Here is a 24,596-nt window from a genome sequence, read left to right as displayed (position 1 = left end):
AAACCATTCTCTTCAATAGTGTTTGTAGAATTCGCCAACATCCCATGTTCGATGCCTACCTCCACCTCTATTCTCCATGTTCGAGATAAAAAGTATGGATTGAGCTTTAGCATTAACTCAACCTACATCCAAACACACATAGAGAAATCAATACTACATAAACAAGGATATCTCGATCGGGAGAGACAACATGGAAATCTCGTATAACCCAATATATCTGAAAAGTCGCACTATATGTCAACCCATGATGCATCTTCCTCTCCAGGACTTCGAAAGGGCACTTTTGGAACACCAATTGGCATTCAATGAAGGAAAAAAGTAAGTTATATATCTTATCACAACTGAGATTTGAAAGTGGTGAGAAGAGCACAACACTTAATTTTGTAAATACAGAACAATTTTAACAAATTCAAATAAATTTTTTCTTATAACTCATTTTAACCATTTTTATATCCTTATGTCCTTTCACTTTTTTTGTGATATCATATCATATTTCTAACTTTTCTCTCTTGTATTCTTTTTTCTCTATATAAGTGGACGTAAAATGAGTATTAAGGTCCAACATCAAATTTTATTGGACTGAAATAATAAATCTCGTTTTTGAATTGTTATTCATTATTATTTTCTATCCAATTTCCACTTGTTTTTTTCTTCTTTTTATCTTTATCTATTTTTCCAATCAAATCACCATCTTCTGTCTCTCTCTTATTTGCCGTGCGAATAAAACACTAACCCTTATTCTTAGTGGCAGCACCACAAAAGCCACCGTAACATGAACAATGAAATAGAGAAAATTGAAAATGTTAAAGAATGAGACAGTTAATTAGAAAATCTAGTGATTTCTAAATGTAAATAAATTGTCTTCATCTCTTGCAGACAACGCCTAAATTATTTTCTTTTGCGGTTTTGCCAGGTCACGTGGTTAATATTTGCTATATGCAGGGTTATTCTGGCTAAACTAGAATTCGTATGTAATAAGATAGAAATTAGAAAGCAGAGTGAATCTTAACTATAACTTAGACATGAATGACAAATAGAAAAATGAAACATCACATTCATTAGTGCAACCAAGCCTTCAAGATCATTACAAAACATAAAGTTGAGAAAACACACACCCAAACAAAACAGAGCCAACATCACATTCCCCTGTTTCTTGAACAAGGTCAAGCAATCTTAACTTCAATAGTCCTTGGCTTCTTAGGCTCAGGTGGTGGCAATTTCTGCACAGTGACACTGAGTACCCCATCTTGGCACACAGCAGAAACAGCATCAATGTTGGCATTCTCAGGAAGCACGAATTTGCGCATGAATTTGCCAACCCTTCTCTCCATCCTCAAATACTTAACCCCTTCTTTCTCTTCCTCCCTCTTCCTCTCACCAGTTATCACAAGCACATTGTCATCTTCCACCTGAACCTTAATGTCCCCTGATTTCAACCCCGGCATGTCGATCACGAAAACGTACGAATTCGGATTCTCTTTCACGTCCGCAGGTGTTGCCGCCATTGCCTTCGCATCTCGAACATAAGTCCTTGTCGGAGCATTGTGTGTCTTATTGTCCAACGCGGTGTCATCCGACATGTCCATCATGTGGTGGAGATTGTGGAACAATGGAGAATCCAAACCCATCAACCTGAAGTCCATGACTCTCGAGAAGGTGAAATTATCAAGTGTTTGATCTTTCTTTGCTTTTACAATTTTGATTTCTGATTCTTGGTGTTGAGAGAGAGCGTGTGGGTATGGTAATTTAAATTTGTGAGAGAGATTGTTCCAGAAAGACTGAAAGAGAGAGGAAGTTTCTGGAGAGACCAGAAATGATTTTTGCAACTTCCAGCACCTTCGGCTACATATGGCTTCCATACCTTCTGCAATTGTCTAGAAGCTTCCCGGCTTCCCCTTATTTTCCCCTGACATTTGAATATTCCTTAGATATGTTTTTTTGTCCCTCTCAGTGGCGGAGAAAGACTTTTAAAGTCACGTATACACTTTATTTTTAAAAAATTGACAAACTATTTATTGTCATCTAAAGTATTTATCAATTTTCTCTTTCTATCCCGCTTTAGACCATATACAATGGTTAAACAAAAAATGTTTTGTTTAACCCTTTTCTACCCCACTTTTTCTCTTCCCAACACTCCACATCATCTTCTCTCTCCAATTCAACAAACTTTCAACAATTACCCACTCCAATGGTTTTGTTTAACTCTCAACACCCTACCCCACCACTCACCACTCACCCTACCCCACCACTTTTTTATTTCACATTTTTATTTAATTTTATATTTTTATTTTTATAATTACATAAAATTACAATTATCGATTTAAATTAAATTAAAACAATAAACACTTAACAATTTGTTTTTTTTTTAAATATAGACTTTTTTTAAAAAAATATAGACTATAATTTTTTTTTCATAACTTAAAATGCAAGACAACAAACTAAGCATACAAGAATTTATTTTATTTTCTTAAAATAAAATGCAAGATAACAAACTAAGCACACAATATCTTAAAATGCAAGACAAGGGAAAACTAAGCACACAACACACAAATAACGTAAATAGTACGATACAAATCATCTTCAATCCTGAGACATTCCAAACTTTGCCCAGATGTGCTTCACTAGATCTGCTTGCAGTTCATGATGAACATTTGAATCACACAACTCGGATCTAGCACGCACATGATTTGCAAAAGCGGGTAAAACCTCGGTCGAGTATGGTTGCTGTGTACTAGATCCACCTTCCCCAGATTGCTCAAAATCGGTCCAACGTTGAGCATATGAATCTCGTTCATCCTCGACAATCATATTATGTAATATGATGCATGACCTCATAATGATACTCAAGTCATCTATGTCCCACAAGCGAGCTGGTTCACGGATGATTTTAAAACGAGCTTGAAGAACTCCAAATGCACGTTCGATGTCCTTCCGACATCCCTCCTGAACTTTTGCAAATAACTTATCGGGTTCACTTTGAGGAAGTCTAATCGTTTTGACGAAAGTTGGATAAGAAGGATAGATACCATCGGCTAGATAGTATGCCATATTATAGGGACGACCATTCACAAAGAAATTCACAGCTGGAGTCTTTCCCTGTTCCACGTCATCAAACACTGGTGACCGATCTAGAACGTTTATGTCGTTCAACGTTCCAGGACATCCAAAAAAGGCATGCCAGATCCATAGGTCATAAGTTGCAACTGCTTCAAGAATAACTGTTGTGGTTCCCTTATCCCCTCTAGTAAATTGACCTTCCCATGCTTTAGGACAATTTTTCCACTCCCAGTGCATGCAGTCAATACTCCCGATCATGCCTGGGAACCCCCGCATGTCATTAGCATGTAGTATTCTTTGCAGGTCTTCTTGGGTTGGTGCTCTCAGGTACTGTTGCTCATACAATCGTATGATTCCTTTACAGAATCTACGTAAACACTCCAATGTTGTAGTACCTCCAATTTTGATGTACTCATCGACCGCATCTGCTGCCACACCATATGCTAACATTCGCATTGCTGTGGTACATTTTGCTAAGGGTGATATACCTTGTTTATTGGCTGCATCAACGCGTTGGGTGAAGTAGTTATCACTACTTGAAAGGTCACCAATGATTCGAAGGAAAATATGTTTTTGCATCCGGTACCGACGACGAAACATTGCATCGTCATATGTAGGCTCATTGGCAAAGTAGTCGCCAATTAGCCTCTGGTTTGCCTCTGTATGATCTCTACCGAGATATTTTCTACTACGAGGTGCAGTATCTTCTCGAATTTTTCTTCGACGCTCTCTAAATCGGTTGAGTACATAAGCTTCTTCAATTTGACTATTTTGAATGTATGCTGCAAGATCAAAAGGGCAATCAGATGGATCCATTTTTTGTGAAATTTGAAGTAGATTGGAAGAGATTTGGGATATTGGTACATCAATGGATCTATGAGTCCATATATATAGGTACATTGAATGGTGGTTGAGTGGCGGATTTGAAATAAGTTATCAACCAGAGTTAATTATCGGAAAAGGACAAGATTCGAATTGAGTGGTACATATTCAAACACAGTTACCCGAGAATTATTAAAGCCAAACACTACTGACTTGACACCACGGGCAAATTATTAAAGCAAACACTACAGACTTGACACCACTGCCGGATTTGAAATAAGTTATCAACCAGAGCTAATTATCGGAAAAGGACAAGATTCGAATTGAGTGGTACATATTCAAACACAGTTACCCGAGAATTATTAAAGCCAAACACTACTGACTTGACACCACGGGCAAATTATTAAAGCAAACACTACAGACTTGACACCACTGGCGGATTTGAAATAAGTTATCAACCAGAGTTAATTATCGGAAAAGGACAAGATTCGAATTGAGTGGTACATATTCAAACACAGTTACCCGAGAATTATTAAAGCCAAACACTACTGACTTGACACCACGGGCAAATTATTAAAGCAAACACTACAGACTTGACACCACTGGCGGATTTGAAATAAGTTATCAACCAGAGTTAATTATCGGAAAAGGACAAGATTTGAATTGAGTGGTACATATTCAAACACAGTTACCCATACATTAAAGCAAACATTACATAGCTGTCACCACTTGAAAATTATTAAAGCAAACATTAAAGCAAACACTACAGACTTCACACCACTGAAAAGTTTGACCGAATACAGACAAAGACTCGCTTGAAATTAATTTCCAAATAGCTCTTTGGACAACTGCTCTAACAACTCTTTCTTACGGTCACTGAGATGCTCTTCCGAAGTTAGCTTTAGATACATACTAACTTTCTTAGCATTAGTCTTCTCTTTCATTGCATTAGTCTTCTCTTTCATCAATTCGTTAGTCTCTGCTTGCACCGATGCTATCTTTTCCAATTTTTCAAGCTCTTTCTCCTTGAAATGGATATAAGAATCCCACTCTTTGTCCACCACCTCGTCGGCATCTTCTCTAATTTTCTTTTTACTCTTTTTTTTAGCTGCCTCCCTACCCATTGGACGAGGAATTGATCCTATAGAGTTTGAGCCACTTGCATCACTGTCGTGTGATCTCTTAGATCCACTACTTCTCGAGCCACTATTTCCTCCTACCTGACTACAAAAACGTGGTTGATCACGGAGAGCGCGCCATTCTTCCATGAAAGTAAATTGACCAATCTTCCCACTTGCGAATAATTCCTGCGCTTTTGCGATAACATCATCCTTCGACTAACCGCTTCGTTGCTCACGCTTAGCGCTATCATAAGCGCCAATCCATTTACCCAATCTTGCGTTCATATAATTCCAACGGTTTCGGCAGGCAACCCAATCGCGCGGAGGATCGAATGAGCAATGCTCATTACAATACTCAGCAATATCTCTCCAAAATGTTTCTCCTTTCTGGTTTCTTCCGACAACACTGTTTGTTCCACAATTAATCCACCCACTAATTAGCACTAGATTTTGTGCAGTGTTCCATGCGGGTGAAACGGTTTTTTTGCTCTTAGGAGTGACTTCATTGACTTCATTATCAGCTGACCCGCCACCAAGATTGACTTGTGTTGAAAATTCCGGAAATTCCGACACATCAACACTCGGAAAATTTTCAGGAACCACTGGCATATAACCACTAGACTGGGGTGTTTGAGATGAATATCTCACAGATCCATAAGATGGATGAGAGTTTGGAGCAATTGATGACTGGTTAAAATTTTGTATGTTTTGAGGAGGTTGGTACGAATATTGATTTGGATCTGGATAATAGTTTGGATTTCGAGGACGTTGGTTGGAGATTTGATGTGGGACTTGATAATAGTTTGGATTTTGAGGACGTTGGTTGGAGATTTGATGTGGGACTTGATAATAGTTTGGATTTTGAGGACGTTGGTAAGAAATTTGATTTGGATCTTCATAGTTGTTGGGATTTTGGTTGTAAAATGGGTTGTTTGAAGAATTCTGGGTGTTGAAATGGGGATTGTTGGGATCCATTTCAAAACAAATGCTAATTGATAGATAAATAAGATGGTGAGAGAGATAATAAGATGGTGAAAACTTGATTTTTTTTTTCTGTGTCCAAATCAAACAAACCAAGTCTCTATTTATAGAGAAAAAAATATCACGAATTTTGGTATAATTTTTTTTTTCCAGATAATTTTTTTTTATCAGATAATTGAGCTCAAAAGATAAGGGTAAAAGAAAATCCGGGGAACCAATCAGAGAATGACACGTGTCAGGACATATCCACCATCACGTTTTCTCTCTCCAAGACCTGCAGCTCACGCTCCCTGTCGGCGCGTGTATTGCACGCGCCTGACCGAGCCATTCGGAGGGCGCCACGTGGCGTCCCTCTCTCCTCTCAACATTGTTGAATTTCTTCAACAATTCAGCCGGTTCTCTCTCCTCTAAACACTCCTCAACAACCATTGCATCACTTCAACAATGTTCAACACTCTTCAACATCAAAATTATACAACCATTGTATATGGTCTTAGTAGTCTAACATCATTGAACATACAAAATTTTTTATTGTTTATATGTTGAGATTTAAGTAAAGAAAATTTCTATCTTGAAAAAATGCGTGCAAAAAAAAATTTCTATCATGTTATATATTTTTCAATCACTCAATTTAGAGTATGTAATAAATTTTCATTTTTCATTTTTTCAAGAGAGTTACAAAATTATGGGGGTGGCCATGGCATCTGTATGCCACCCCCGTCTCCGCCCCTGGTCCCTCTAATATTAGAGTCTTGCTGTTTAAGTCCCTCTAACCTTTTTTTTTGAAAACACCCCTAAATGCAAAATAATAGTGAGGATTCAACCTCTGCTGTCACCTTACATTGTTTCGAGGGATCTAAACCAAAGAACCATGATTTTAGAGGACCTAAGACATGATAAAAATTTAGTTTTAGACTTTTAGGTCTCTAAAATCATGGCTCTTTAGTTTAGGTACCTCTAAAATTATGTCATGTTAGTGTCTGTTAGGTGAAGGTGACGATAGGGTCTAAAACATCAGTATTATTTTTGATTTATTGGTGTTTTTTAAAAAAAAAACATTTAGAGGGGCTTAAACCAAAAGACCCTAATTTTAAAGGGACTGAAAACATATTTCATGACTGTGTGGGATCCAAATCAATCTTTCCCATAATAAGATCACTTTCTAACTAGACGCTTATAAAAAATAAAAATAAAACTTTCTAACTAGACAATATCAGTCAGCAACTCATCCTTATCATCAAAGTTCAAGAGCAGAATTTAAATGGCTTGAAACAAGTAATGAACTCGCTAACTAACGCAAAATCAACAACATAGTAATCCATTTCACTTGAACTTAATGAACTTAATGAACTTCAATGATAGTGTATCATTTGCAATTTCTTTCCCCTTCTTTTTCTAGTTGAAAGCAACACTTTGTATAAGAAATACAAATTTTAATTGAAGGCATAAATCAACTATGGCACAAATAGATTGACTCACCTTCTCATATACCTTTTGATTTTGAACATAGTTTAAAATAGGGGTGAACAAAGGCCGGGTAGACCTAATGAACCCGTCCAACCCAATCTGATCCAATAGAAAAAATGCGGGTTGGATCGGGTAATCGGGTTAATCAGATGGATTTTACTACAACCCAACCAAATTCGGATCGGATTTCGGATTCAGTTCAAATCCATCCAACCTAACCCAGAATCCATACATATAATAATAATTTTCTTTATAATTTTACTCATACTTGGAGTGCTAGTGTTGGAGTGATGACTTTTTGAAACTTTGAGACTTAAGTATTTGTAGTTATTTGTCATATTTGAAGTTAGAGTATTTGTTCGTAATTATTTATTACATGTCTATATATATTATTTGGCATGTTGGATACATCTAAGTTCCAAGTGTCATGACATGACATTTAGTGTTGCTTTTTTACTTTTTAGGTACTATTTATGTTAGATTGTTTCATGTCATTTGGTAATAAAGTTTTATGTTTTCATGATATTTGGCTATATGTCATTTATGTTGTATTATTTCATGCTATTTGCTATAACTTTTTGTGTCATTTTCATGCTATTTAGTATTATAACATATTTAATATTTTTTATAACTTTTTTTTCTGAATTTATAATAATATTTTCAAGATTTTTTAATATTTCAGATATATTATTATTTTAATATAGTGACCCAATCAATTCATCCAACCCAATCCGAACTTCGTCGGGTTGGTTCGGATCGGGTTCAAAAAAGAAATTCGTGAAATCCAACCCAGACAATTTTGATCGGTTCAAATATTATTTTGACTAAAATTCATCCAACCCAACCCATATGCACCCCTAGCTTAAAAGAACCATTCCGGTACTAGCAACTTGCGCTGTAGCAACCTGGATGTAAAACAGCAAGTTGCTCATTAAAAACTCCTTTATTTACCAGGAGCTGCAAACAAATTTGTAGAGCTGGTCAAAGGTTCCAATTGATTTACCATAAGTTTAAGAAATTAACTATCATTCTATCAAATATGAGAAATTAAATATTTAATATTAGTTTGTTGATTAAGCCTCATATAAAGATGACATTAACTTATTCTTAAACGAACCAAACAAAAAAGAAACCAAAAATATATCGCCGTTGCCGGGGATCGAACCCGGGTCACCCGCGTGACAGGCGGGAATACTTACCACTATACTACAACGACTTGTTGATTAGAAGTTGTAAAGTTAAGTTATTCATTTCCATTTCTATAACCGTAATGCCTATCAAAAAAAAAATTCTGTAACCGTAAAGTATAACGTAGCAAACTAACGTATTGATTTTTCTCACATAATGAATTTGTTTCCTTCCAGCAAAAGATAGTTTATGTAGACAAGAATGTAAGCATAATTTTTTTTCATGTTTCTTTGTAATTTTGGTATGAAACAGTAGAAATCAATATATTAGTTTTCTTTTACAAAAAGGAAAACTAGAAATTAATATATAGTGTATTGAATTTACTTATTAGGAGTTTCAAAAAAAAAATCTTATTTGGATTTGTTATACCAAATATCTAAAGTATTTTTTGGTTACAAAATATCTAAAGCATTTGAATACATAACTTAATTAAGCGTTTTTGAAATAAAACCCTATTTACATAAATACTATTCATGAGTATTTTTAGAAATTTATTAAAATATGTGCAAAATATCCAACAATAGGTATAAATACTAATTCATAAGAAAATTGAAGAAACTTAACAAAATAAATTAAAAAAAGTACCCATGCATCTACTAGTTTAAAGACTAAATCGAACCCTTTTTAATTAGCCTTTAGATTGTTGTTTTGTTGATTTGGTATAAAAACAACGTGCAGCACTTCATACCCAAGGACAAATATAATGTACCGTGTACACGTTAAAGATGGAATGACAATTTATAGGACATTATTGTGGTACCCTTGAGAAAATGAGAGGGTTCCGTTCAGTATCCTTCTGTGCATTTAAACTATAAAAGACTGAGTAACAAATTTATTATAAAAAAAAAATTCATGGCAAATCAAAGCAAATGGTATGAAACCCCTTCTATTTTAAGTCAGTATAACTTTAAACAAGTCAAACTCGGGTAGATTCTTCTCCTTTTCACTTTTCACCCATCCATAACAAATGTTAGAACTTGAATCAGGAAAGAAAAGTGAAAACAATGCACAATGGGATGATAATAAGAAGTTCACTAAAATATGGACACAAGTACATTTAAAGACATCATCAAATCTAAGGTAGCACATACCAGAACATCATTTTAAGTCCGGTTATGACATAAATATCCTAATTCTAGATAACACAGTAGCAGCTCACATACCTAACTTAATATCTGAACAATGAACCTGCGTTTGATAGCAAGACCTAAAAACTTGACCTACTAAACAGATTAGCAGTCATAAAATTGCCAAGATTATAGCTACTAATCCCAGATTGCTAGAGAAACTATCAATTGTCAAGATCGAGCTCTCTTGTTGCTGCAAGATGGACATTTGTACTGTTTAATATGCTCAGCCCTTGCAGGGGTAATCTTCACACACTTTCCATGGAACCACTTCTCGCAGATGTCACAGCAAATCCAAAACTCATCAGCTGCATAGCTCTCGCCACACGCCCCACACAAGGTCTCTCCATGTTCCTCTTCATCTTCCTCTTCTAAACCTTCCTCGTCCTCGTCCTCGCCCTCGCCCTCGTCCTCGTCCTTCGATATCAACCCTTTTGAATACTTCACCACCTGAGGTTCAGACCCTCGCTGCAGATGTCAACCAAAAGAGATAACAATGATAAATGGTTAAATACCAATCAGGAACCAGATCTCATTACAAATGATTAGGCTCCTCTAAAGTGAAGGAGACACTTTAGAAGCTAAAGTAAGACATCACAGCCACTGATTAAGAAATCAACGGTTGTGATTGTAATCATAAGCTTGAACCTATATAACAAATTATGATGTTCTGTAAATCTCAACCATTGATTGTCAAAGGTACCAAATTCAAAATACTTCATCAGTTCAAATGTTAGCATCTAGAAAACAACATATTACACTAGTATAAAAAGGATAAAAAACAGAGCAAACTCAGTGCTACAAAGCTCTCGATAAGAGCGAGGTCCATGGAGGGGCCGGATCTACTTTGTGGATCTTATGTAGGCTGCCTTGCCTAGCATATTTGCAAGAGGCTGATTCCACGACTGGAACCTATGACCGCAAAGTCATATGGTAGCAACCATACAGTTGCGCGGAGGCTTGCCCTCAGCATAAAAAGGATAATCCCTCCAAACTTTTAATTCATACCCCTTTCCCTGAAACCCTTCTAACACCTGAAGTTTATCGGTATATTTGTTGTATCTTTCCAGTTTCCACATAATGCAAATGGACATTTCAGAGAAGGAAAAAAACTCCATCAAACCGTGTTTGGAACACATGCAGATTGCAGTGAGAAAAAAGTAAAACATACAGCATATATCATCAAATCTTGTATTGAACAAAAGAGTGACCATAAATATAGAAGCAAATGTTATTAGTTTCACTGGTAAAGCAATGAAAGTATGAAACTAGCAAACTATTAGTGGCAAGTGGTTCGTTTGATTTTCAAGGTAGCATACCTTAGAGTTTGATTTGGGTTTGTTACTGCTATGAGATTCCTTTCCTTGTTTCTTGGCCACCCCGGTAACAACCTCAAATACTGTGGGAAGATCATTTATCATACCAAATAGTCGCTTCCTGCATGAACATGAGTAAATATTACTGAAAGATTACAACTTCAATTAAATACCAATTTGAGAGGATCAAACCATCAATGAATCAAGAGAATGCAACTGAAACACCACTAACAAACTTATTTTCTTGTGGGGTAGGGGGGAACCACCATCTAGTAAATACACAACAGTATTGGACTGCCTAGACACTGAATTCAGGCCACGCATACATAAGTATGTGTCTGTTCTAAAAAACAAGAGATTCCCCTCAACGAAGCTTATAAAATTTGAGCTGTACGATATGACAATAAAGAGTATCAAGATAGAACAAAAATCCTTTCCGACTAAAAGGAAAGAAATAATTGGGAAACAGAATACAATTCAGCAGACTGAATGTACTAGAGCATTCAGTTAGTTATCAACAGAAGGGAACAAAAATTTACAGGAAGATTAGCTATTTAACTTGCCTTGTAACTAATTAGCTAACCATATAACTAATTACTGAATTAGTTAGTTAAGAAGAAGTTCTCTACTACCAAGAGTAGCATACTTAGCTGCACTTAGTCTACTGCTTTATACATGACTTGTAACAGAAGATTGAATCTAATCTCCTTCATTTTCTCTCAAATGTCATTCTCCTTTGAACTCTCAGATGGTATCACTGCTAACATGGTTCGATCTCTAGTTCCAAGTCCAAATCCGGCAGCTATCAAAGATTGAATCTAATCTCCTTCATTTTCTCTCAAATGGCATTCTCCTTTGAACTCTCAGATGGTATCGCTGCTAACATGGTTCGATCTCTAGTTCCAAGTCCAAATCCGGCAGCTATCGAAGTGTGGTTAGTGACAATCCATGTCAGAATGACAGAATCCATCAAGCCCTTATTACTTTCATCCAAGCGAAAATTCTGCAACCGTGATGGTGTTGCCTCCTTTAGATGATAAGAATTACCACTCTTGGGCTAGGTCCATGAAAATGGCATTAGTTTCGAAGAATAAATGCAATTCTTTGATGGTTCAATTGCAGCCCGCGATACAAAAGCATATCTATCCAATTTGGGAACAGTGCAACACCCTTTCATTGTTAATTCACTCAGTTTATCCTTTTATAACTAGGAATGACGTGTGGATGGAGAGCGGCAGATATGTGGAAGGATTTGCATTAACAATTTTCACGGGATTTAGTGCATGTGTCTAACTTGCAGCCGGAGATTTGCATTAACAATTTTCATTTTCATGCGTTTCATTAATGCATCCTCCTCAAGATTTCAGCTTGGAGTTCTAACCCAGCTGCCAGCCCAGCCACCACAAGACCTCCGACGAGCTCTAGTCACATTGCGACCTCTGACGAGCACTAGCAAGGTTCTGACAACTTCTCCGGCATCCTCCAACCTCCTCCTTCTTTAGTGTAGCGGCCATCCCGCTGTGCGCTATACCACTATAGGGTTTTTTGGGTCTGCCGCTATCCGGGATTGACAACACTGGTTTTGAGTATGATTTCGCCTTTCATTAACGATCTTCCATCCCTCTCCTAACGCCATGTAATATCTTGATCTTGACAAAATGCAAGCCAATCTTTTGAGCCTAATCATTTCTGTTTTATTCAATATTTATGTGCAAACAAAGCAGGAAAAGAACTTTGTTCCATGGATATGTTTGAACCATCCTTAGTTTAAAATTTACAAATAATGTGAAAACAAGGTCCTGGAATCAGAAAAGTTGACCCAAGCCTAAGCTACAACCAATAAAAAACATGGATGGAAAAAAAACTTTAACCGAGTAAAACAATATCTTTATAAAAGGGTCAAGAAAAGTACATACCTATCAGACTTATCAAATCCAAACCTAGCACCAAAATAAAAAGCCACAGAAAGTAACCAAGCATCACTGTGTACCGCCACCAAAGACAGCCAGTCCTTATCTTGCATACCGTCTCTGGCAAAGTTGATACCCAACGCTGGCTCAGGAAGCTCTGGGGGAACTTCTTCAGCTGGCAGATTGACTTCCCACTGCTCACTAGGAAATCCATAAAGGCAAAGGTTTTCCTTCTCTGTATCACAAAGTTCACATAATTGACTAAGTTATCTAAACCTTAAAAACCAATAATAGAAAGAACTTTGAATGCCATGAAAACAAAACTAAAATCAGCAGTTAGGATCATAACACTAAGGCAGCAAAGGGTAAACAGCTTAAATCCATCACCCAAGTAATAAAAAACCCGATAAAATAAAAATCATACTAGGCTATTGGGTATACATCAGAAATACAGAAAATCGAAAGCTAAGAAAATGGCTTTTGTTTCCAAGAAAATAGGCAGCCTCAGACTAAATCCAGAATCTAGGTGAAAATCCATGCAGCAATCTTTTAATTTTGTTTCCAATTGTTAATTTGTTATAGAACAGGTGGGTTATATTGTGTCTACCATGGCAAATGGTATCTTTGGAAAGTTGGAATATTAATATATGTGTATTAATTTCAACAAGAGGAAATGTGTATTAATGTATGGTCCCAGATATAGTAGCATATTGCTAATACAGCCCATACTACAATAGAGCTAGTTCCTAATACAGTCTATACTACATTAGACTTATTAATACCAAAAAGAGGAAATAATAATGGCAAGAAATGACCTCGTCGAACATACTGAAAAGTTTGGTTAGATATGTCATGAAAATGTGACGTAATTTAAAATAATCCTATTCCATTTAGATTTTAGCACTCTTAAGCAATGGGGCTGTAAGAGTACAGAAACCAGTGTAGTCAATCTCCAATAGCGGCACCAGCACGTAGCGGCCAACCACGAAAACGCTATTGCAGTATAGGACATTGCGGGATGGCCGCCATGCTGAATTTTTTGTATAGTTTATATAATACAACTATATGCATATAAATGATAAAAAATCTCAAAGATCATGGCACTCATAATTAACATTAAAAAGTCACAGGTCCTCTTAGACAAAACATACTAGTACCAACAAAAGGCAAGGTAACCAAGAGGTTTAAGTCTCTATTTCCTAAATTAAACTGCTTAAAAACATTAAAGTTCTAGATCACTTCCACCTCAAACTAGACCGTTTTTAATATATTTTTAAGTAAAAACCCTGAAACACTTTTTGTGGGTTGCTTTTAGGTTTTTAACAATTCAACCAAATAGCGGCCAAATAGCGCTGCTATGGCTGCTATTTCCTCCACTTTAGCGGTCGCAACAGTCGAAACATTCAACTGCACGGCTACACAACACCTAGGAGCGGCCAAGGACCGCTGTGCACCATTACGGTGCTATAGCACGCTATTGACAGCCCTGACAAAAACTAAAATCAAGGAATCCAAAGGGGTAACCACAATGCCCCTCTAAACTGATCTTGTCTCTAATTTAGAGGAGAACTTTTTCTGAGGACCAATTGCATAAGTTTTCATTTAATAATTTGCACAATAAAATAGACATCATATACAGCGGCACATCAGGCAAATTTTACTATGTATAGTATTCTATTTATGTTGTGTTCTATAATTTTTTAGTATTTTCAATATACTCATTCTGTGTCATGTCATAGCCACGCTTCCTAGGGGTTGAGCATCTAGATTGCAGATGAAATTTAGCTTCTTGTTTCTGATTGGGGACAGCAGCACATAAATACAATTGCACAATAAACACAAGAATATGCAGCGGAATTAAATTCCCGCCAACAACCAAGAATTTGCAAGAAGTAGGGGTGAGCATGCAACACATTCGACCCGAACCCGACATATCGGAAAAGTGAAAAAGTGAAACAGGCGAGTATGGGCGGGTGACCGGGTCCACAAATGAAAAGAAGTGATTTGAAACAGATAGAGGCGGTCTAGTTCGGATTTAGATTTTATTACCGGCGGTATCCGAACCCGACCGCATAGTAGTGTTATTTAAAATATGGGGAGAGGTGCACCTGTCGCTTATATTTTATCGTGGTCAGAGCCAACAAAAGTAAATGTCAAATTATTATTTCTATGAATTGAAAATTTCTATGAGACGTGCAACGGTACAATTTTTTGGGCCCGAATCCGATCAATGCTCACCCCTAGCAAGAAGCAATAACAAATATATGGCAGCAACTATATTCCACAAACACACAAGAGACCTCAAGTTTTTTTAACGTGGAAAACCCTAAAACAAGGGTAAAAACCACAAGTTGCCCAGACCATAGAAACAACTCCACTAGAGGCAAATAATGCACAAATTAGTACTCACAGCCAGCCAAACAACAAAACCAAAAAGCTTACAGAAGAGAACATAGAAGATGAAAAAAGCTTTGCAAATTGAGATGCTGCACATATATGGTATAACACATTGCTATACACACTACATTGGAGCTTAAAAAAAACTAAAAAGGAACAAAAACACAACCCCAGAAATTCTATGTTGAAAATAAAACATAGCTTCCTTTGTCTGGTAAGAAAAGCTAAAAACTTTAGCCATCATTTAAAAAAACAGTACCAGCCTAACACTCAAAACTCAAAACCCATGAAATAAAAAAGCTTGAATTTTCCCAGAATTTCCCAATGAAAATTGAAAACCCCACTAGCAAACAGCAACTAAATTCAACTTCCACTTCAGCAACAGGTTCAATTATCCCAACAGAAAAGGAAAAAACACGAAAAACACAAAACATAGACGACAACGAAAAAAACAGGAATTTTGACGAATTGATGAAACGTTACCTGGATCACACTGCTGGTAGAATTCCTCAACATCTGCAGAATCATACAAACGAATGAAAAACAAAAATTAAAAATTAAAAAAAAAAGTGGGAAGGAAGAATGAGAGTGGAAAAAGAAGAACCAGTGGTGAGGGCTTTGATGAGTGCAGCTCTACGACCCTTGAAATCCCTGAAAACCTCTTCGACGGTGCGAGGATTGTACGCACCACCGTCCATGCTTGAAGAAGAAGAAGAAGAAGAAGAGTGTGTTGTGTTAATGGAGGGAAAGGTGGTAATGGCGAACGAAACTGTTGTTTGGTTTTGACCTTTCTCTGTGGAGTGTGGACTATTTTACTTGACGGATTTGAATCGGAATGACATGGCTTTTCTTAACTGGATTTCATAAGTTACTTTCAAGTCCGTCAACCCGGTTTCAAATTTTGAGCCCAGTCTTCTTCCGGGTCCGTGCATGTTTGGATCTTGCTTGAAAAGGCTAATATTTTTGGTCAATGAAAATAAAGAGTTCATTGATGTTTCTTTTATTAAGTCATTAATATGGAACTGAAAATAGAAGGTCAAGATAGAAACAGAAGAATGTATGGAAATGAATCAAGAGATTTTCATTAGGCAATCACAAGTATTGCAATGTAGTATTTATATCAATCTATCAAACTATATATATATATATATATATATATATATAATAAATGAGAAGTTTTGAACGTTAGTTTTCAGACAGAAGTGTAACGGAAGACTAGTTTTGCAACGGAGTGTAAACGTTGATGATGGTTTTTGCTAATTTCGTAGTTCGAGGACGATTTTTACAGGAAGGACAAAGTTGGAGGACCAAAAGTGTAATTAAGCCTATTTTTTTTATTAAATGTGCATGTTTTGAGAGATTTGGTACTTACGTTGCAAACATTCCCCTTTGTTAGGTTGAGTTCATCAGTTTTTTATGCATCTGTCATTTTCCATTCTGATTTGAAGTTGGGATTAGATTTTTAGATACAGGGTTATAGGTGGAATGCATTACCCAACCTCTTCTTCTCTGAAATTTTCCTCATATTCATTTGCATATAAATGCTCACACAACTCCAGCACCATTCACACAAACCTTGTTGCACCACAACTCACTCCACCAAAGTTCACACAATCCTCACTCCAACCTCTGAGATGGTAGGTGGTTTTAATTCGATCAAGAGCCTTTAAGATTTTCATCAATTTAAGCTATTAAAAATGTAAAAATTGGGCCAAGGCCTTATAATTATGAAAAATTTGCAAAGCTTTTTAAACTGGTATGGTATGTAATATTTTTTAAGATTTTTTAATTAAGCTATAATATGTCTATAGTTCTTTCAAATGCCTTGCAAAATAATTTTTTTTAATCAGTTTATTTTATTAGAGCTAAAGACGAGAAAATATCTTATATAAGAGATCTTTTTGTAAATATTGAGAGGGGTTAATTCTCAACACTATATATATATATATATATATATTAAAAAATAATAAGAAATATTCCTATTTGTTTAGTGAATTTATAAAAATATCAAATATGTGGGTAATAAATTGTTCCTCATGCGAATGGATTCCTCTGCCCTTTATTTTATCTTGAGTAAGAAACTTCTTACATTGGACTTACAAATTGGCCGGGTTCAGTCCCCCCTGTACCTCATGCATAACGAAATATTTATAGCACCACATTTTTCCTCAAGTGGATTTGTTTTCCCTACATTTATGATTCAAAATTGTGAATAAATTCCTTGAAGACAAAGACCATATTGCCAAACTGTGAAGCGTTTGGTTAGTAAATTTGTTGGCTTTGTCAAATTCAAAATCTGTAAAAATTGTTAAGTGAAATGCCTTCGATAAATATTACTATTAAGTAAGGGTACAATGTCATCTATAATAAATAGAAAATATCATCGGTGATAGATAAAAATGTCGATTAACTTATTTGACATGACATCAATAATTATATAACTCATGTGTTTATCATATAATTAGTCAGAACAAATTGTTAAATATATTTTCCGTGCATCACACAGTTAACAGACTATATCCTAGTATAAATAAAGAGAGGGGTGGTTAGAAGTAGAACCACCCAAAACACAGTACAAGAGTCACAAGCCCACGATGAGCAAAAACAAAGAAACGGTATTGCGCAAGAAATAAGAAAAGAAAGCTAACGAAGGATAAAATAGTGAATATATATTATACTCATTTTTATAACTCTTAGTTTTCCTTTCATTCTCCATTATCTTTCTATCAGAGTCCAAACTTTTTTTTGACGGACCTATTCAGGCAAGTCGTGTTGTAATTGAAGCGGACTGCAGTAAGGTAGTTCTGGAAGTGCAACGGGGCAATGTGAGCAATACGTATAGAGGCTCAGTGATAAAAGAAATCCATACTTTATTTCCTTATTTTACTTCTGTTTCTTTTGTTCATGTTGTTAGGGAAGCAAAGTCTGCTGCGCATAATCTTGCTAAGTTTTCTTTGATACATGGGATTGGGACATGGTTAAATTGTATTCCCCACTGTATCCATTTATGTATTTTCACGGACATTGCTCCGATTGATTCTTATTGGAGTCTATCTATCCAAACTACTTCAAAAAAAATCATGTTATTTTTTTCATATTTCTTTTCTCACATATTCATTCTAATTATTTTCACATCTGCATCCATGCAATCAGAGCATTACAGTTAAATTGGATTCAGACTTGAATTTCACAATATTCATGATCGACATGGTTTCAAATTTCTTAACTTTTTGGCTATTTCTTGGCAATTTCAATCAGGATCCCCTAGGAATGATTGACGAGTGTGGGTCTCGTGCTGAGAAACAACACTGTTTTCCTTTTCCTAAACAATTCATGCTTTTCTTACATATCAATTTGCTATATTGAAGTCTATCATATTTCCCCCATCTTTGACTCCATATAAACCACAATATCTCCAGCACTGACCCTACCAAATATTAAATCCCCTTGAAGATCCATTGCAATGCCGAAGAAATGTACATGAGATCATTGTCCAATTGTTGGTGGAAGCCAGCCACACGTTCCCTTTGCTATGACCATATTTCTAACTACTACACAACAATTCAAATTGGTCATCACACTGCTTGCACCTGAATTCAGAGACCAAAACAAGGTCCTTTCTATGCCAAGCCTTCTCCTTTTCATGAATACAGGGTGCATTGTGGGTCATGGATGTTGTACATATCATAGTTAATGTCCTAAGATTAGTGAACATAGAGGAAACCAGATATTGGAAGACATGTGATCTTGACAAGTGTAATGGGGGCAAATCGTTGATAATCATAGATCTAATAGTATTGGTGGGGTTTGTTAGAATTTTTCTTTTAATTACGACAAGTTTGGGTGCGTTGGCTCCGGTCACCACCACGACATATGACAGACCTTCGGAACCATAGATTATAAAAGTACTTACCAATCATCCACTAAACATAATTTTTACATTTGCAATGAGAATTAAACACACAATATTTTTAAAGAGAAGTGATTCATTATTACCAACAAGTTATGTCGATGTTTATTGAATCTTAATGTAATTCCAATATATCTTTCTCAACATGTTTAAATGGTGGACTCTTTGCTTTCCATATGTACACAAGTAGATACATCAAGTCTCATCTGGTCATCTCAAATTAATCAGACAACAACAATTGCTTGCTATGAAGAGGATGGTGAACGTGCATTGGCGTATTGATTATTTGATCATGTCCACACGCACTATAATTTGATGGTGGTTGTTGTGGTACCTTAAGCCAGATTAAGGTGTGCTACCCAAAATAAGTTGGTTCGATAATAAAGACTCATGTACCAGTTAAAATTTTGATTTTGTTCTATCGTAATAATACAACGTTTCATTCTTAAGGACATGCGATTTCCGAGTTATATTTCTTGAGCTTTGTTCATCCATCAACCATGGTCATTTTACGCGCATCATTATCACGATCATTCGTTTCCACCAATCATTCATTTTTCATTAAAAAATGAATTTCATGAGACAAAGTTAATTGATAAGTAAAGTAAAATCTAAATATGTAGCATTTACATTAAATAACATGATAATAATCTATTAAATTACTTAATACGGGTACCACACCCAAAAAAATTGAGGGAACCACATAATTATTAGTTCGTTCATTTATGGGTGCGTAAGTGATATGTGACAAGTCCGGCAGTCCCACATTTTCCCGTAGGTTTCAACTTTCAACTACCTATAGATGGAGCCAGGAGTTTCTCTTCCCCGGTGGCAAGTTCCAACCATAAATAGAGTTTAATATTTTCGGTCTGAACTCATGCGAGTATTCTTTAAGGGCTCGTTTGATATGTTGTATAATATAAGGTTTAATAGTATAATGGCGATGGCGGTGTTGGAGGGTGGTGGTTGTAGAGGTGGCAACAGTAATGCTGAGTGGTGGTTAGGGCGGCGGCGACGACAACGTGGTGTTGAAAATGGTGGTGATGATGGCGGCGGTGGTGGAGGGAGGTGGTTTAGGTGGTGGCGGTGAGGGTAGCGAAGGGAGGTCATTCATGTGGTAGCGGGGGCGGTAGTGGCGGCGATGGTGTTGGAAGTGATGGTGATGATGGTGATGGTTGTGGTAGTGGCGGTGGTGGTGGTGGTTTAGGTGGCGACATTGGCAGTGGAAGTGATGGTGATGATGGCGGTGGTGGCAGCGGCAGTGGAGGGAGGTAGTTGTGACGATGCTGGAGGGTTATGGTGGCGGTAGTGTCAGTGGTTGTTTAGGTGGTGGCAGCACAGTGGAAGTGATGCTGATGATGGTGGTGGCGGTGAGAGTGGTGGTGGCGGCGACAGTGGAGGGAGGTGGTTGTGGCGGTAGTGATGGTCGTGGTCATGACAGTATGTAGTGGTGGCGGCGATGGGACAATTGAAGTGATGGAGACGATGGTGGTGGTGGTGGTGGAAGATGATGGTGATGATGGTGGTGGTGAGTGATGGCAGTGGCGATAGCGATGACGACAACGGTGGTGGCGGTGGCGGCGGCGGTGGTGGAGAGTGGTGGTAGAAATGGTGGAGGGTGGTGTGGATAAATAATCCATCATTTTAATGTATAAGAAGAGATTGATGTATAAGCTTATACAATACAATGTTAGCACCATACAATTGTTAAGTCCATAGTGTATTGTATAAGTTTATATTACTATGTCTAATACAGCATGTCAAACGAGCCCTAAGACTCACATTATAACAACTCCTAGTTGGTTCAGGTCTCCCTTGGACAACAACCACCTCCCCGTCCTTGTTCCCAAACTTTAGGAGTAAATGACGGGTAAAGATCAAAGCCCCAAATCGTTTAAGGATGGGCATTCGAGCACAACGTTTTAAGCTGAAGGGTAATCTACCACAAGAATACCATGGCCATTTGGAAAGCATCCCATTATCGAGCGTTATCCTCATTTCTATGAATCCTTTGGCGCAACTTGGTTGTTTGTAAACCCAACGAGCTCATTGTTGAAGTTAGTCAAGTTGTCCTTCGTGAATTCCAAGGCCTTAAAACATTTTTAAATCATAATATCCACTAAACTTCCCAGATCCATGAAGACTCTTCACACTTCCACCTTGGCGATCATGATCAGAGTGGATGCCCCCATGTATTTCTCAGCAAGGGTTATGTCTAGTTCTTTACCTCGGAGAAATTCTCTTTGTCTTTCCAAAAAACCATCAGACACCTTCATAACTACTTTTAGGTGTTTCTTTCTAGAATTGGAGGAGCTTCCCCGCCCCCTGACCAATCCTCCAGAAAATATTGCACATAAGTTTGGGCAACTCCCTCAGCTGAGTTGTTTCTTTCTAGAATTAGTGTTTCTTCTAAAGATGAAGATCCTTTCTCGCGCTTGGATTTCTTCTTTGGCGCATCTTTTTTTCCATTGCAAGAAAGTTTCTCCCTTTTCAAAATTGTTGGCGAACGAACCATGTATGCCTGGTAGGAATCTCTCGTTTCTGGGCTCCGCGGTTATTTTTGTAATCATTCTTTTTGCTCGGGTCTTTATCATCATTCACATACCTCTTCAACTTCCCTTCCTTGATTAATTGTTCAATCACTTCTGAAGTTGTATACATTCATCTGTGTCGTGGCCATGACTCTGGTGGTACTCGTAGCACTCTTCTTATCTAGGTATTTCATATTCTTCCTGAGAGGTACTGGTCGAGGCAAGCCAGCAAAGACAATATGCATCACCTCCTTGTAGATCCGAGCGAGAGTCGCATTCAGCACCTCCTTGCCAGGCCAGTTGGACAATTTTCCAGTCTTGCTGAGGTGGCCCGTTCCTGGACCATATCAAGTCTCATAGCTTTGAACCCCTTGTTGTCGTGGACTCCATTATTAACGCCTCGTTGTTGCTTGCTGCCTCTACTTATGTCCTCAAGAATGAGGTATGCCCGACCTTTGAACGTCTGTTGTCCAAGAAGGCTTCCAAGTTTTAGAGTCGTTCTGAGCGGATTAAAGAGTTGACCCTCCAGCTAAACCGACTTGGAGAGGAGAACAAGATGTTTGCTCATGACCTTGAGGTTTTTCAGTCTCAAGCTTCCTCCCCCCCCCCCATTGGAGAAATAGAAGGACTTCCTAGCCGAGGAACTTTCTCTCTTTAAAGACGAGGTGAAAACGTACGATCGGCCCTCTGCAAGCAGAGAAGAAGAAGAATGCTCATCTCCTGAGCGGTCTGGAAGACCTGAATTCCACTATTACTTTTCTCGAGAGCACGGACATTGATTCGTGCACCGTCGCTTTTAATAATTCTATTAAGTAACTCTTTGTGTTGAATGTTGAACTGAGAAAAAATTTGTGTACCACTAAATAGTGGCAAGATCAATGTTAAACTCTCTTTTATGTGACCACCATAAAGTTAAATTTTCTTCTTGCAATTTCCCACTTTGTGGCATTTCAATATCCCGTCACAAAATTTGATGGTGGTACATGTGTAAGGACTATTCCACTTATGATATGCTCCAACTTCATCAACGGCTATTAAATGAACTTTGGGGATTGATCAAAGCAAAAGTGATATAGCAATGATAACCTTGGCAAAAACGAGTCAATTTGACTGCCACATCAACAAATGCCAAGCTGAGAGATGACTCTCTCACAAACCCACACTTAAGCTCTTTATAAAGACTCCACCTCCCTTCTTCATTCTAATTCCACTGTCCCTCAAACTCAATCTCTCTCTCTCAAATTTCCTTCTAACCAATTCCAAACCTCCAAATCAATCGATTCCTCCTTACTTTTACTTTCTCTCTTCATTATTCTAGGCACCTTCCATTGCAGCCTTTCAATCCACCGAACCTTTACATCACAGCCTCTACCTAGCCTTTACTTGTAACATTTTCACCACTAATTCTCTTCTTTCATCTCAGTTTTCACCCGTGCTGGTGGACCTTTCCCAATTCATTGCACATAACCAAACATGTACAAGTTGGAAAAGCCACGCAGAGATCACAACAAGTTGCAAAGCCCCTCTTTCTCTTCCACCCTCCTGGACCAAATTTACCGTTCCATCGATGATGGCCAGAGTAAAAGCTCAGAATCAAATTTCTACAGAGAAACAACAACAACAACAACGAGTAAGAGACACTGGACAGAGAAAAAAGACAGAACAGACAACAACAACAACAACAAGGTAAGAAGCAAAAACGTTGCTGTTGTGGAAGAAACAAACAACAGAAAGTTCCATCATGATCACGACCCAGATGTTCTGTTCTTCAGCTCCACATCAATTTCTTCGGACACTAGCTCCGGAGGATTCTCCTCCTCTGACACTGACTCTACGTGGCCGAGGCCAGTGAGGACAAGCGCGTCGTTCCGATGGGAGAACGAGAAACATGCGACGCGTGTCCAGAGTTTTATGCATCTCACGGCCCAACACAAACACGGTGTTACCGGTGTTCGTGATGAGGAAGCATTGATCAAGTCCAAATCGAGGGCGTTGAAGATTTACAACAACCTGAAGAAAATAAAGCAACCTGTTTCACCGGGTGGAAAGCTCACGAGTTTCCTCAACTCTCTGTTCGCAACAGGGGAAGCAAAGAAGAAGAAGAAGAAAAATGATGAGATTGTTGAGAGAAGAGTTAACTCGGGACTAGGTTCTTCTTCTACTTGCTGCTCTGCTTCTTCGTTTTCAAGGTCTTGTTTGAGCAAGGTTTCATCTTGTGATAGAGAAAATATGAGTAATGGGGTGAAGAGAACGGTGCGTTTTTACCCGGAGACAGTGGAGGAGAAGAAAATAGTGGTGGAGAAAGCTGCTAGAGAGTTCTTAAGAGAGTACCGTTACAACAACCAGAATAAGAAGACTGATTTGGTTTTGAAGGATTTGAGTTTAAGGAAAAATGCTAATTATAGTGAAGAACATGAAGAGGAGGATTATGATGATGCAGCAAGCTATGCAAGTTCAGATCTTTTTGAGCTTGATCATCTGGCTGTGTTGGGAAATGGTTTGTATGATGAGGAGCTTCCTGTTTTTGAAACTACACATTTTAGTTCAAATCCCACCATTGCTAATGGTATAAGAGTGTAGCAGAATTTTTCAGTTTTTCTATTGCGCTCACAATTGCGATTTGCAGATAGTGATTAAAAATCAGTAGAAGCATATCATAGATATACCTATTACCTATGACAGAACAATTTGTGTTGTTATACTTGTGAGTTATGAGTGGTTTTTTTCTTTTTCTTCTTGGGAAAAAGTTATACTAGAATATTAATAGCT

The 24,596-nt window shown here is 37.4% G+C and overlaps 4 protein-coding genes and 1 non-coding gene across 5 annotated transcripts; 1 reads left to right on the top strand and 4 right to left on the bottom strand.

Annotated features, from left to right (window-relative positions):
* Positions 1 to 1,027: 1,027 nt before the first annotated feature.
* LOC130718151 (17.9 kDa class II heat shock protein) lies at positions 1,028 to 1,759 on the bottom strand. Its single transcript, XM_057568642.1, has one exon. The coding sequence runs from the start codon at positions 1,641 to 1,643 to the stop codon at positions 1,164 to 1,166; it is 480 nt and encodes a 159-aa protein (XP_057424625.1). The 5' UTR covers positions 1,644 to 1,759; the 3' UTR covers positions 1,028 to 1,163.
* A 679-nt stretch (positions 1,760 to 2,438) lies between these two features.
* On the bottom strand, positions 2,439 to 4,583 carry LOC130716799 (uncharacterized). Its single transcript, XM_057566803.1, has one exon. The coding sequence runs from the start codon at positions 3,955 to 3,957 to the stop codon at positions 2,581 to 2,583; it is 1,377 nt and encodes a 458-aa protein (XP_057422786.1). The 5' UTR covers positions 3,958 to 4,583; the 3' UTR covers positions 2,439 to 2,580.
* Positions 4,584 to 8,592: 4,009 nt separating this feature from the next.
* Positions 8,593 to 8,664, bottom strand: TRNAD-GUC (transfer RNA aspartic acid (anticodon GUC)). The gene has a single exon. It is a non-coding gene; the product is annotated as a tRNA-Asp (tRNA).
* A 989-nt stretch (positions 8,665 to 9,653) lies between these two features.
* On the bottom strand, positions 9,654 to 16,187 carry LOC130718431 (PHD finger protein ALFIN-LIKE 4-like). Its single transcript, XM_057569020.1, has 5 exons — positions 15,991 to 16,187; positions 15,870 to 15,902; positions 12,996 to 13,224; positions 11,083 to 11,200; positions 9,654 to 10,231 (listed from the first exon to the last, which is right to left on the bottom strand). The coding sequence occupies exons 1-5, from the start codon at positions 16,082 to 16,084 to the stop codon at positions 9,935 to 9,937; spliced, it is 771 nt and encodes a 256-aa protein (XP_057425003.1). The 5' UTR covers positions 16,085 to 16,187; the 3' UTR covers positions 9,654 to 9,934.
* Positions 16,188 to 23,016: 6,829 nt separating this feature from the next.
* LOC130721160 (protein BIG GRAIN 1-like B) lies at positions 23,017 to 24,596 on the top strand. Its single transcript, XM_057571901.1, has one exon. It carries the CDS (start codon positions 23,301 to 23,303, stop codon positions 24,405 to 24,407), a length of 1,107 nt encoding a protein of 368 aa, XP_057427884.1. The 5' UTR covers positions 23,017 to 23,300; the 3' UTR covers positions 24,408 to 24,596.

The sequence above is a fragment of the Lotus japonicus genome, chromosome 5, assembly GCF_012489685.1.
Source record: "Lotus japonicus ecotype B-129 chromosome 5, LjGifu_v1.2".
Taxonomy (NCBI): Eukaryota; Viridiplantae; Streptophyta; class Magnoliopsida; order Fabales; family Fabaceae; genus Lotus; species Lotus japonicus.
The sequence above is the reverse complement of the archived record's forward strand: the minus strand, read 5'-3'. Positions and strand labels throughout refer to the sequence as shown.

Bases quoted from the DNA above. Each gene is read 5' to 3' on its own strand.
- LOC130718151 (XM_057568642.1), bottom strand. From the start codon at position 1,643: ATGGACTTCAGGTTGATGGGTTTGGATTCTCCATTGTTCCACAATCTC.
- LOC130716799 (XM_057566803.1), bottom strand. From the start codon at position 3,957: ATGTACCTATATATATGGACTCATAGATCCATTGATGTACCAATATCC.
- LOC130718431 (XM_057569020.1), bottom strand. From the start codon at position 16,084: ATGGACGGTGGTGCGTACAATCCTCGCACCGTCGAAGAGGTTTTCAGG. The intron at 15,903-15,990 runs GTTCTTCTTTTT...ATGATTCTGCAG, and splicing joins CATCAAAGCCCTCACCACTG to ATGTTGAGGAATTCTACCAG. The intron at 11,201-12,995 runs GTATGTACTTTT...ATGTTCATGCAG, and splicing joins GGATTTGATAAGTCTGATAG to GAAGCGACTATTTGGTATGA.
- LOC130721160 (XM_057571901.1), top strand. From the start codon at position 23,301: ATGTACAAGTTGGAAAAGCCACGCAGAGATCACAACAAGTTGCAAAGC.